The sequence below is a fragment of the Vicia villosa genome, linkage group LG5 (genome assembly GCF_029867415.1).
Source record: "Vicia villosa cultivar HV-30 ecotype Madison, WI linkage group LG5, Vvil1.0, whole genome shotgun sequence".
In the NCBI taxonomy this organism is placed as follows: Eukaryota; Viridiplantae; Streptophyta; class Magnoliopsida; order Fabales; family Fabaceae; genus Vicia; species Vicia villosa.
In genome coordinates this window covers 143110723-143123857 of record NC_081184.1, presented here as the reverse complement: position 1 = coordinate 143123857, position 13135 = coordinate 143110723, and the positions used below count along the sequence as shown (strand labels likewise).

Sequence of the window (13135 nt, the reverse complement as noted above, 5' to 3'; positions counted from 1 at the left end):
GCGAAAAAGTGCTGTTAAAACGGGCTTTCCCCGCGGGCCGGGTCCGTTTTGCCACCCCTAATTTTCACCAAAATTCATTATTTTTTTCTATAAATAGAGACTTGGTTCATTTGATTTGGACACAAAAAAAATTGACTTTTTTCTTTATTTTACCGTATTGTATTCTTAATTTTTTGTAATTTTATTTGTTATAATAATGACTATCCCTATATCTTGTCTTTATTACTTTAGGTAAAAAAATTCATTAAATATATAAAATTAAAAAAATAAAATTCAAATAAGTTATTAAATTAAAAAAAATTAACATAAATTATTTAATTCTTAATTATTTTAATTTAATTTTAATCGATAGTTCTTATTAATATATAATCACAAAAACAAAAATATAAAAAAAGTAAAAATATAAAATAAAAGTGGTGAAACATAGTGTTAAATTTTATTAAACAAAACTGTAAAAATTAAATGAGTGTTGAATTATTAGATGGAAGAGATATGATGTGAAAGGTAAAAAATGAAAAAGAAAGATGATAATTCCATATATGGTCTTAAAATGGACTGCTTACCATTGTCGCCAATCGGCCAAATATGCTTTTGACACATGCAACATGTGAAAACACAAACACAAAGTCCCTTTTCTTTTCCAACAGTTTTGTCTTCACCTTACTCAGAATTGCACAATTCTTTCTATTGAGCCGTCCCTATCTATTTATTTCAGTTATTTTTTCGAACCACGTGTACCACACATATTCTAGCCACTCCTTCTTTCTACTGGAATCAGCAAAGTTAGGTCATCAAGGTTTACCTCATTTTCACCAACAAAGTTAAATGCAAGTCATGCAAATTCCATTTTACTAGTAATTTCTAGTTGAATACTTATAAGACAACAAATTTTATGATCCTAACCAACCACCACCTCCCAAGTTCTTACCATGAAAACCCTCTCTCTTCCGCCGTTGCTTACTCCTACTCCTAGGTACATCTTTTTTTCAATTCTCTACTTTCTCTACTTTCTATTTCTAATTCATTAACAAAACAATTTCTTCATGATGATAACAGTGCCCTACTTGGTAGCAGAGCTTTTGCAAACACTTTAACTTTAACCACAAAGTGTTTTCCCAAGCAACTTCATTTCCACTCTCGCTGTGTTGTTTTCTCTACCCACTCGTAAACACTCTATATCTTTCTCTTCTCTTTTTGATTTGCTTAACATTAATGATACTGTTTCTATTTGGTTTATATGGCATTTTTGTTTGTATTGTGAAGGACTTCTGCAACTCTATCTGTGGAATCAGAAGTAGAGAAGAAGCAAGTATTTGATGGAGACAAGGCCTCTTTGCTTGTTAGTGAGCTCAGAAAGAATTTTGATACAGGTAAGTCTAAGAGTTATGAATGGCGAATTTCCCAATTGGAATCCATAGCTAAGATGTTGGTAGAGAAAGAGGAGGAAATTATTGATGCTCTTGTTAAGGACCTTTCTAAACCTAGAATGGAAGCATATATAACCGAGGTATATTCAATCAATTTTGATATATGTTTCAACTTGTATGGTAAATTGGTAATCATCTTAGCCTTACCATCATTTTAAATGCAGATTTTCCAGGCGAAAACTTCGTGTAATGAAACACTTCAAGAACTGAAACACTGGATGAAGCCTGAAAAGGTAATACCAAAGAATGAGAATGATTGTGACTCAACTTGACTCTATTTGTAATACATTATCTTTTTTCTCCTTATTTTAGGTGAGTACTTCAATCACAACATTTCCATCATCCGCAGAGATTGTTTCAGAACCATTAGGAGTTGTATTGATCATATCAACATGGAACTTTCCTTTCTGTATGTAGAACATGTTCATCTTTCGTGCAATCCTCGTCGATCTTCATCTTAATCACTGTAATCTAGCATGTTTTGATTACTTTCCCAAATCTTGGAACACTAATTAGCTCCACTCTATCAGGATTTTGCAAAATAATTGACATTTAATTGCTGTGAATCAATCAAAATTGATTTTATTTCTAATGAGTTCTCGGTTTCTATTTTAATGATTTTTCATCTATTCTCAGTTGCTGGGAATGCTTATACTATTCTAAACTATTGATTTTCCATCTTCTCTGTATCATTTCCTTTCCATTGATAAAGATTTTATCTCCTACCTTCAGCATTATCATTGGATCCGATCATTGGAGCCATTGCAGCAGGCAACACAGTGGTTTTGAAACCATCTGAAATTTCTCCTGCAACATCATCCCTGCTTGCTAATTTGCTAGAAACTTATTTAGACAATTCTGCAGTAAGAGTTGTTGAAGGCGCTGTTCCTGAAACAACTGCCCTCTTGGAACAGAAGTGGGATAAGATACTTTATACAGGTAATTTTTCCAATACCGTAGAAATCATTGCCATTAGTGAGTTTTCACTCATTAGAAACTTTAAATTTATAATAAAAAGTCACACATGTTTTTGGTCTAATTTGCATGACAACTTCGCCATAAGGTTTTATGCATAATCGACAAAATTTACTCAGGTAGTGCCCGAGTAGGTCGCATTGTTATGGCTGCTGCTGCAAAGCATCTTACTCCAGTGATTCTGGAGCTTGGAGGAAAATGTCCAGCTGTTGTTGATTCAAATATCAACTTACAAGTAACTTAATCTCTTGAGCTTATTATTTACGAATCCAAAATAACATATTTTGCATCTATTATATAATCATTTGAAATTTCAGGTCACTGCTAGGAGGATAATAGCTGGTAAATGGGCATGCAATAGTGGACAAGCATGCATTTCTGTTGATTACATCATCACAAGAAAAGACTTTGCTCCAACACTTGTAAGATTGGCTCTATAGTACCAATATTCAGTATGCTGTTACAGTATATCACTCTTTGACATGTTATCATTAAACAGATAACTGCTTTAAAAGATGGGCTGGAAGAATTTTTTGGGAAAGATCCAATCGAATCCAAAGACATGTCTCGTATTGTGTCTCCTACTCAATTTGCACGACTTGTGAGACTCTTGGATGATGATAAGGCATCTGACAAAATTGTTTTAGGAGGTCAGAGAGATGAGAAGAAATCGTGAGTTAGCATTCCTGTCTTTGTTATTAAGATTGGAATTAATCATTTATAACAATACCATAACATCAATTCTGCCCTTTATATTGCAGAAAGATTGCTCCAACTATATTATTAGATGTTCCAGAAGAAGCTATGGTTATGCAAGAGGAGATATTTGGGCCAATATTACCAATTATTACTGTTAGTACTAAATCATAATGGAAAGTGCATGTTACGTTTTTTATGTTTCGGATAAATCTAAGTTTTTGTTATCTTTTCATCATATTTTTATAGGTAGACAATATAGAAGATAGCTTCAGTATAATAAAATCAAGGCCAAAACCTCTCGCAGCATATCTCTTCACGAACAATGAGCAGCTGAAGAAGGATTATGTCGATAAGATATCTTCCGGAGGAATGCTCATCAATGATGCTGTTGTGCATGTAATTACTCTCTTTCTGAAATTTATAATACATAAAAATTTATTGAATTCTAACATTCTCTTATTTTATAAATATGATCCTATTTTCATTAATCTATTGTTCTATGATAGTGCGTCAGTAGGCAGAAAAGGAAACGTTATATTCTCTTTATTTGGCATCTTTCATTGGCACATACATAAAATGATTCTTCTTTGCTTGAGATATTTTCTGAAGGTTGGCTGATATAATGCTGACTTGAATCAATAATAAGTAATTCCGTTGATTTTCTTATTCTTACACAAATAATCTCTTAGTTTTCATCAAAGGTAGACACTGAACTCTACACTATGAAGGATAGACACTAATCACTCACTGACCCGTTGACATTGAAAAATAGTTATTGAATGTTATGATATCAAATGTGTCAATGTCCGACATTAACATATGTTGGCCCCCAGACACATCTTCAATTTGTAGTGTCAGTGCTCCATAGTAAATTGCTCTCATTCATGTATGGTTCTCCCAGACGGGAGATATAGACATGTGTGATGACATTAGACTGACTTGTACAACAATGTTGGTGCAGGTTGCAACTCGGGGTTTGCCTTTTGGAGGAGTTGGAGAAAGTGGAATGGGCGCTTACCATGGAAAGTTCTCTTTCGATAGTTTCAGCCATAAGAAGGCAGTTTTATATAAAGGTTTTGATTCAGATCCATCCATAAGATATCCACCATACACGCCTGAGAAGGCGAAATTGTTGAGGGCCATTTTAGATGGTAGTATTTTTCACATAATTCTTGCTTTGCTTGGATGGTCTAAATGATGATATGCAAAAGGGAAATGTAAATGTTATAATGTTCTTGTTCCCCCAGTGTCTGAAATGTGTCCTGCTCCTGTATTTTTTTGGTAAGGTGGAGGGCCAGAAGCCCCATAACTGTGAATAAATTTATCAACAAACAAGTGAAAAGAATTTTACAATAGTTATATATTTTCTAAATAATAATTATCAAAAAGAAAACTATGTAAGAATCATGGCATCATCGAACCCAGGATCTCTGGTTAAGCTGGAAGAGATCCTTGCCATCTCACCCAAGTGCTCTTAATTATTGAGAAAAGGCAGGCCAAATTTTAGATGCGGTAAAAGCAATACGCTTGAAAGGCGAATATTAAGAGGAGTAATGCGAAGGCCGAATGGTACTAAACAAATTGACCATGAAATGCGCAATTAATACTCACTGAGCTTTTATTTTTAAACTCTCATAACTCACACTTAATTAACAATTTATTTTCTGTTATAAAACTAAATAAAACTATATAGAGATCAAAAAGAGAATATCGAGTGGTAAACGAGCTCGAGTGGTAAACGAGCTTCTGCTAAACAACGAAAGTTCAGAGAATATCGAGTTTGATTCCTGGTGGGAACAATACTTGGCCTAGACATAATTTTGTCTTTTCTAGATACTTCATCTAAACTCTTTCTTCAAACAATTCATAGCTTTTGAAACCTTTTCAGGAGTTCCAATAATATTTATGTCACATAGAAATTTATTATTGCAAATTATTTTTCTGATCTTTCTATAAAAATACAAGGCAAATGAAGTTATTTGTATATCCTTCTCTAAGCAAATATTCCCTGAGACGATTATACCACATTCGTCCAGATTGTTTCAGCTCATAGAGAGACTTGTTCAATCTTATGGTATATTAAATCCTTCAGGGAGTTTCATGTAAATTTCACTATCAAGTAAACCATATATATAATGTGAATTGTAATTTGAATGTCTTTGCTTCATGATCAATTTTTTAATTCAACATCCAGTGACTTTCGTAATCTTAATTTGATTGAGGTAAACTTCAACATTTTTCTTCTTTGATAAATTTTTGTCTTCATTAAAACTAAACTAATATAAATAATGGATATTTTCTTCGCAATCTCTCCTTTTTTTGACATGACAAAATATATTGATGGAGAGTTTTTGTTTGATAATAAAAGACCAACTAAGATAAACAATTAATATAGAACACAAACATTTAATATAGAACATTTAACTTAAACATTTAAATTTGTTAAAATTAACTCCTTGATCCTATCATGAAGTTTGCTTATAATATAGAACGAAGGAAATATTAATATGAATAAAAAATTAATATAAATGACTCAACTACATTCAAATCAAATGCGATTTAAAAAAATAATAATTTGGTTAGGTTTTTAAAACACAAACTGCACAGTTTGATATTCAAATCATATGCAATTTTTTACAATTTTTCATTTAATTAGATTCGATTAACAATTTTTTATTAGATCGGTTCGGTTTTTTCCGTCCTTCCCAACCCAATCAGCTCTCAGACAGCTGATCTAGAATCACTATTCAAGAATGTTAAACCATAAAATGACAAGTAGCAAAAGTCTAAGACAAAATAAATTCCATTAAACTTATTTCATTTTTTTATTTCTTGTTTTGTTGTTTCTTGCGGCAATCATTTTCAGAGGGCTCATAGAAGGAGTAGGGAAGAAGTTTCTAGGAAATAAACAATCACACAAAAGCCTCAACACTTGCCTATTAGCCATTGCTTCCATCTCCACTTTTTCTTTTCACATACTCTCTTAATTATATTTATTTATTTATTTTTGTTTTTCTACAATAGAATTCAAAGAGTGCTCATAACATATAGAATCTTTGCAAGATTCATGAGTGAACTTAAGAAAAGGATAAAAAAAATATAGCAAAGAAAGCAATCCCACTTTCTAATGTTGAGTTTATTCTCTCCTTTCCTTCATGAATAACAAAACCAATTATTTCCAACAAGAATCATTAATTTTAATATTTAAACTCAACCACACCATTCTTCAATTTTTTTCATCCATACATTATTAAAGATAAACCAAAATAAATAAATAAATAATTTTTTTTCATTACTAGAGAGATCATAGAAGAAAAATAAGATGAAAATAGGTAAGGTGAGATTGAGGTTGATATTGGTGGTTACTGTGATGATGTTAAACTTGTCTTGTTGTTCAGCTTGGTTTGGTAACAAACGCAAAAGTGGAAGAAACTCAATTTTACCAGGTGAATCCATGTCTTCAAGGACAAGTCTCAGGAACCATGCTGCTGGTTCCTCAATTGTGTTCCCTATTTATGGCAATGTTTATCCTGTTGGGTATGATAATAATTCAGTTCTTTTTATGTTTCTTATTCTGTTTCATGTTTTGTGATTTCAATTTTATCATGTTTTTCTGTTCGTTTTTGCAGATTCTATAATGTTACTCTCAACATAGGTCAACCACCAAGGCCTTACTTTCTTGATGTTGACACTGGTAGTGAACTCACATGGCTTCAATGTGATGCCCCTTGTTCTCAATGTTCTGAGGTAATAATATTACGCGGAAAAATCGCGCAACAATTGTTCTCAATGTTATGTTGATTTGAATTTTCTGATGAAAATTTTCAGACACCTCATCCACTTTACAAACCTAGCAATGACTTTGTGCCGTGCAAGGATCCGCTCTGCGCATCCTTGCAACCCAATGATGACTACACATGTGAAGATCCTAATCAATGCGACTATGAAATTAAGTATGCTGATCAATTCTCAACCCTTGGTGTGCTTCTCAATGATGTCTATCTGCTTAACTTCACCAATGGAGTCCAACTTAAAGTTCGGATGGCGCTCGGGTTTGTTTACTTTGCAAACTAGTCTGTTGCATGATCTGTTATGTATCATTGTTTAGATGTTGGTAGAATTTATCTAATGCGCGTAATTTTCGTTTATACAGATGTGGATATGATCAGATCTTTTCACCTTCTTCTTACCATCCGTTAGACGGGATACTTGGACTTGGAAGGGGAAAGGCTAGCTTGGTTTCACAGCTGAATAGTCAGGGCTTGGTCCGAAATGTGATTGGACATTGCTTAAGCTCGCGAGGAGGAGGATATATCTTCTTTGGAAATGCTTATGATTCTTCTCAAATGAGTTGGACTCCAATTTCGTCTATCCATTCGTTAGTATACCGTTCTCATTTCACACGATCCACATTTAGTATAGTGCCTCATAACTTTTTGATATCGTGTCAGGGGAAAACATTACTCGGCAGGACCAGCTGAACTTGTTTTCGGAGGAAGGAAGACTGGTGTGGGAAGTTTGGATATTATTTTCGATACCGGAAGTTCCTATACTTACTTCAACTCTCCGGCTTACCATGCATTGATTTCTTTGGTCGGTTAAAATCATTTTTCACTAATACTTAGAAATAATGTAAGCAAGTAACTAAGATGACATTTAGTTCAATTTTTTTAATACAGGTGAATAAGGAATTACATAGAAAGCCATTAAAAGTAGCACCTGATGACCAGACTTTACCAATGTGTTGGCATGGTAAAAAACCTTTCAGAAGCATAAATGAAGTGAAGAAATACTTCAAGCCACTAACACTTAGTTTCGGCAATGGTGGAAAAGTTAAATCTCAGTTTGAGATTCCTCCAGAAGCTTATTTAATAATATCAGTGAGTTATATAACTTTTCTACATTTTCTATGTTTGTTTAACTGCTATAGTATAGTAGATAATAGGAACATTTCACGTGTGAATGCTAACATTTTGTTTCTGCTAGAACAAGGGGAATGTTTGTCTAGGCATTCTAAACGGTCCGGAAGTAGGATTGGGTGAATTGAACCTAATTGGAGGTATGAATTTAGTTACATTGTTACTATATCATTCTGGATAATATTCTATGAAGCATGACACTAATAGTAATACTAACACATATATATTGATAAATGATTCATGAACTCTGAATTATGTTAAGTAAGTTTATGTATTTGTTTATGCAGACATATCCATGCTAGACAAAGTGATGGTTTTCGACAACGAGAAAGAGTTGATTGGATGGGGACCGGCAGATTGCAATGGTGTTCCAAAATCCAGAGATGTCAGTTTATGATCATAAGAACTATATAATTCAAGCATTCATATGAATTTGACAGTAGAGAAATAGATTAATGCAGTTTATAGAGTTGGTGATGGTAAAGTGTAAACTACTAATGTCTTCATGGTGTAGAGATATGTATGCTTATGATTTGTGTATAGTATATTGGGGCAGGGTATTATGTAGACTGTATAGTATTAGCTTCTGATAATTACAGAAGTTATTATATTAAGGCCATTTCACATGAAAAAACTTAAACTCGAGATAATTGAATTGAACTAGTATTTAAGAAATTTAAGATCTTGAGAAGATCACACTCGTAGTTTCAAATCTTCACTAATGGACTAACTCCTATACCAATGAATTAACACTATTTATATATTTAAGTTGTCAATATAATCCTTCTAAATAAGATACATAAGATTATAAAATGAATATATAACAAACATATTAAAAAAATTCTACTACAAGGAACAAGAATTTTCTACATGAATCCTTTCATGTTAACACTACCATATACCCCTAACATGACTAATTGGATCTAGAATTGAGATCATTGTGCTTATTGTTTTAGTTACAAATAATGACCCCATTTCTTAAACTTATCAACCATACAACAAATGAATATCAACCCAAATAGAACAGTCCCTAGTAATCACCTACCCAAGAAGAACACACATGCACCATTATCATATCCACTTGAAGTTGCAGTTAGTAGTTGTGAATGTGAATGTGATTTTTGTCTACAACCAATTTAAAATACCCATGGGACCCCTCCTTTTTAGGATCCCATCCTCTAAAACCCCACGACCATGACCTATTTTCATCACTACTCAAAATAACAAAACTAAATTACTTTGGTAGGTACGTAAACACATCTTGCCAACCCGAAAGTTGATTCATTTGATACTGAACCTGAGGGGCAAAAGGGTCATCTTCACCATCATCCATAAAATTCAACTGGAAATCAAAGGCCGACACTGGATCAGGCCCAAGAACAAATTCGTTCCATTTCGGCTCACTTTGAACCTCCTTATCGCACGTGACATCCGGCGAAACCACGTGCTCAGAACAGCTTGAATCCGTGTGAAAGCGTGGCACCGAATCTGACGTGTCAGTATATAACTGCTCGTTAACAATCCTGAAATCATCGTGACCGTTCGTTTCGATCTTAGGCTTCGTCTCATTCTCAAATTGAACTTCCTCTGAAAACATTGATGATGCTTTTGTATCGTCATTGTATTTCTCAATCTTCCCTTTCTTATTGTATATTCGACACAACACCCAATCATCAAGCTGTAATTTCAAAAAACAAAATTAATTAGATATCCATTTCATTTTTTTCATCAATGTCATGCATTTCTGCATCTGATGTCTCTGCCCAGTTATCAACTGAGCTTGATATAAATATAATTTATTATTACATACCCTTAAATTGTGGTTATTTTTTGATGCGGATCTATCAACGTTTGCAAGCCGATATTCATGCATGATCCAATTAGTTTTAACACCTTTAGGAGCTTTCCCAGCGTAGAAAACCAGTGCTTTCTTAATTCCAAGAGGCTTCGGCTTTCCAATCGGCTTATCGGCTCCCGTGGCTTTCCAGTATCCGGTTCCGGCCGCCCGGTTCGGCCGTGAACCGTTTGGATATTTCCGGTCCCTTGGAGAGAAAAAATACCACTCTTTCTCACCGAAAAGAGCCATTTCTGTTTACAAAACCAAAAAATACAAAATTAGTAACAGAATTTATTAAATTTAAATTTTAATTAATTTAAGGTTGTTAAAAACTAAATTACCTGGAAGATGCCATGGATCAAACTTATACAAATCAATTTCTTTGATAATAGGAACAGCGATTGGGAGAGAAGCACACTTTCTACATAAATAATGATTCACAAGCTCATCATCAGTAGGGTGAAATCTGAACCCAGGAGGTAACTCTAATGCACCTTGCATTCGCGAACCGTTGTTTAATAATATCTTGTTCTTCTTGTTGTTTTTGATGATGTTCTTGTTGATGTTGTTGGTGTTCGAAGTTGTAAGAAAGGAAGAAGTTATGGTTTTATAATAAGATGAAGAAGAGAAGAGTCAAAAAGGTTGATTAAAAGAATACACGTGGGAATGAAATTAGTGAAGTCGGGGGAAGGTGTATTATAGAGCAAGTAAGTCACAAAAAGAAAGTCCTCGAAGTTCGAGCCATGTTTTTTTTTTTTGTTGATAAAGGTGAACGCAGACAGCACGTGGCGAGACGTGAATGGAGGATGGGACACGTGCGAGGGACTTTTTTTTGTGTCACTGCTTGCGTCACTAGCATAGCCCGGTTTTGGTAAAATGGTTGACTGTTGTTGTGGCTATGTTTTTTTTTGGAGTCGACATGTTGCTGTACCTTGTATTTATTTCTCCTAATGCTCTGCATCTCGTTGTGGTCTGTCCAAGTGTTCCCTACACCACATGGAATATATTTTATTTTGACCGTTTATTCTAATTTTAACAACATTTCTGTTATTTTTTGAACACACTTTTAACAAGATTTCTGTTATTTAAACACAGGAGTTCACACACTTTTTTACCTTGTATCCACAAGTACTTGAAATTCTTACTAAGATACTCAACAACACATCCAACTCTGTTCACCAAATAGTAATACCCATATTTTCAAATTAAATTCCATATTTTTCATGTCATAAACAATTGGCGAGAGCTATTAAACAATTAGTGCGTGCTCTTATTTTTAATAAATCGCGTCAATTGGATTTAAATGTCCTTTATTTTATAATCTTTTAGTTATTTTTATTATTTAATTATTTTTATTAGTTAATAAATATAATAATTTTAACAAATTATTAATTAACAAAAATAACAAACAAAATTACTAATATAATATAATTAAAGTTAGATTATAAATGTGATAATGTTTTTTCTTTATATTATCGATCAACTGTGGTAAAGTCCTCGTTCGATTCTCCTTATTTTTTTAAGGTGTTGTTTACTGGTATTGTTGGTAAATAATAATGATTTTTAGTTAACTTGTAAGATTAAACTCGAAAATCCTTTTAAAGACACTTTATGATAAATATTTTGGGAAAATGTGATAGTGTTGTAAGATTTCCTAATGCAAATGACTAATTAGTAATGATTTAAATGAAAAATCAAAACGCCAGTGTTTTAATTTCAGAGGGAAAACCAAAGAGTATCATCCCAACGTCTATATAACTTCATTTCCCTTTTCCCTTATGTTCCACCACTTTACTCTTTTTGAACACTGAGAACTTTCATCTTCCGCAACCTCCATTCTTACATTTTTCTTCTACTCGAGTTCTAAAAAAAAATACATCTTCTTCCGGTATAACGAAGCAACCTCAAATCCCTTCTACTCATGATATTCAATGTCTCATCTATTTTAGCAATAGCACTTACATTCCATAACCACCAATAAAGAAGGAAAAATGATTATTTGGGCTTCCCAAGCACTAATTCCCTTCTCTATTGCTAATAGTGTTCATGCATGCTTGGGTCCTTTACCCAGACCGTTTGTAAAACCTGCTAAATTGAATATTTTCTTTCCTTGTTTACACTATTGTAAGCCTCTTGCATTTGAGGACAAAAACTTTGAACTATGGTTCATGGACCAACCTCACTGAGTATTCCGTTTTTCTCCTTCTACTAATAGTGAAAACTATTTCAATTGGTTGAGTATAATGGAAAAGAAGAAAGAAAAAAATATGGCGAGATCAAGGCATCTTTGACCTAAGTATCTGGATTGTGCCACATTCATTTCTTCTATGTCACAATTTGTCAATCGAAGTCATGGACCAAATTGGTTCATGCCCAAAAAGTCATTAATCTGAGCCCTTTCGAATTTGAAGCATCTTACCTATATACCAAAGAATTCAAAGAGTGGTGGATAGAATATCATAACGATGTTATTATAGATCACTTAATTGTGCTGCAACATTGGACCAAAGCTTTTTCCTCTACGTAAAAACAAACCAAGAAGAAAGGTCGAGGTTCGCACATCAAGAAGATTCGAGCTTTTCAAACTTACTTCTAAATTATGTATAATCCTTGCCGACTTAGTCACATTATTCATCAGACGACTTTTTCTTTAAAACAAAAATTACTTAAAATGTTAAAAATTATTTTTCCTTCTTCCGTAAAAAATAGCTTTGAATTTGATTTCGAATTTCATTTTACCCACTTGTGAACTTGGCTTTGCTTTCCAACTGCCACTTCCAAAATGATGTTTTTTTTAGTCTTTGTCAGACCTAAACAAATAATTAAAAAAGCCGATCTAGAGAGTGATTTCGACTAAGTATCACATGCATAACTATCCATGGCCTTTCAGATTCGAACTAAAACATGTTCGAGTCAGATCTACCATTCTAAAAGTTGAGTTATCGAAACTCTCAAAAACTCATTAACTCCTATTTTATGTTCATACTATTTACTTGTGTTGAAATGTTGTAGCTCGACCTTTCACTTCCCCAAAAGGGTTGGAGAAGAAGAAGCTTGAATCAGCTGAAGGATGTGAAGAATTTGTCCCAGTACTTAGCCAGTCAAAAGAGACGAAACAAGTGTTTTTCCTAACTCTTTGTTCTCCATATGTTAACTTTCCTCAATTTTTATTTACCGTACTCTTGTATTTTTGAGTCAGAAAAGGGAAAGTAGCGCAAATGCTACCCCAAGTCGAAAAAAGGAAAAGAAAGAAATATCAACTGCCCCTCTGGATAGCG

General features: G+C 33.4%; 3 protein-coding genes across 3 annotated transcripts; 2 read left to right on the top strand and 1 right to left on the bottom strand.

The window, feature by feature from the left end:
- The first annotated feature begins 740 nt into the window (after window positions 1-740).
- Window positions 741-4763, top strand: LOC131607626 (aldehyde dehydrogenase family 3 member H1-like). The gene is made up of 12 exons (XM_058879603.1): window positions 741-973; window positions 1057-1164; window positions 1264-1507; window positions 1592-1660; window positions 1740-1836; window positions 2160-2366; window positions 2522-2637; window positions 2720-2824; window positions 2902-3074; window positions 3164-3254; window positions 3348-3497; window positions 4063-4763. Exons 1-12 carry the CDS (start codon window positions 930-932, stop codon window positions 4297-4299), a joined length of 1641 nt encoding a protein of 546 aa, XP_058735586.1. The 5' UTR covers window positions 741-929; the 3' UTR covers window positions 4300-4763.
- A 1233-nt stretch (window positions 4764-5996) lies between these two features.
- LOC131602885 (aspartic proteinase Asp1-like) lies at window positions 5997-8443 on the top strand. The gene is made up of 8 exons (XM_058875104.1): window positions 5997-6638; window positions 6731-6848; window positions 6930-7153; window positions 7255-7479; window positions 7553-7694; window positions 7781-7981; window positions 8088-8160; window positions 8308-8443. Exons 1-8 carry the CDS (start codon window positions 6424-6426, stop codon window positions 8415-8417), a joined length of 1308 nt encoding a protein of 435 aa, XP_058731087.1. The 5' UTR covers window positions 5997-6423; the 3' UTR covers window positions 8418-8443.
- Window positions 7780-10554, bottom strand: LOC131602886 (NAC domain-containing protein 2-like). Its single transcript, XM_058875105.1, has 3 exons — window positions 10199-10554; window positions 9831-10108; window positions 7780-9698 (listed from the first exon to the last, which is right to left on the bottom strand). Exons 1-3 carry the CDS (start codon window positions 10356-10358, stop codon window positions 9255-9257), a joined length of 882 nt encoding a protein of 293 aa, XP_058731088.1. The 5' UTR covers window positions 10359-10554; the 3' UTR covers window positions 7780-9254.
- Window positions 10555-13135: the final 2581 nt, after the last annotated feature.

Bases quoted from the DNA above. Each gene is read 5' to 3' on its own strand.
- LOC131607626 (XM_058879603.1), top strand. From the start codon at position 930: ATGAAAACCCTCTCTCTTCCGCCGTTGCTTACTCCTACTCCTAG. The intron at 2,825-2,901 runs GTAAGATTGGCT...ATCATTAAACAG, and splicing joins AAGACTTTGCTCCAACACTT to ATAACTGCTTTAAAAGATGG. The intron at 3,498-4,062 runs GTAATTACTCTC...ATGTTGGTGCAG, and splicing joins TCAATGATGCTGTTGTGCAT to GTTGCAACTCGGGGTTTGCC.
- LOC131602886 (XM_058875105.1), bottom strand. From the start codon at position 10,358: ATGCAAGGTGCATTAGAGTTACCTCCTGGGTTCAGATTTCACCCTACT. The intron at 10,109-10,198 runs GTAATTTAGTTT...TTTTGTAAACAG, and splicing joins TGATCCATGGCATCTTCCAG to AAATGGCTCTTTTCGGTGAG. The intron at 9,699-9,830 runs GTATGTAATAAT...TTGAAATTACAG, and splicing joins AAAATAACCACAATTTAAGG to CTTGATGATTGGGTGTTGTG.
- LOC131602885 (XM_058875104.1), top strand. From the start codon at position 6,424: ATGAAAATAGGTAAGGTGAGATTGAGGTTGATATTGGTGGTTACTGTG. The intron at 6,849-6,929 runs GTAATAATATTA...GAAAATTTTCAG, and splicing joins CTTGTTCTCAATGTTCTGAG to ACACCTCATCCACTTTACAA. The intron at 7,695-7,780 runs GTCGGTTAAAAT...TTTTTAATACAG, and splicing joins ACCATGCATTGATTTCTTTG to GTGAATAAGGAATTACATAG.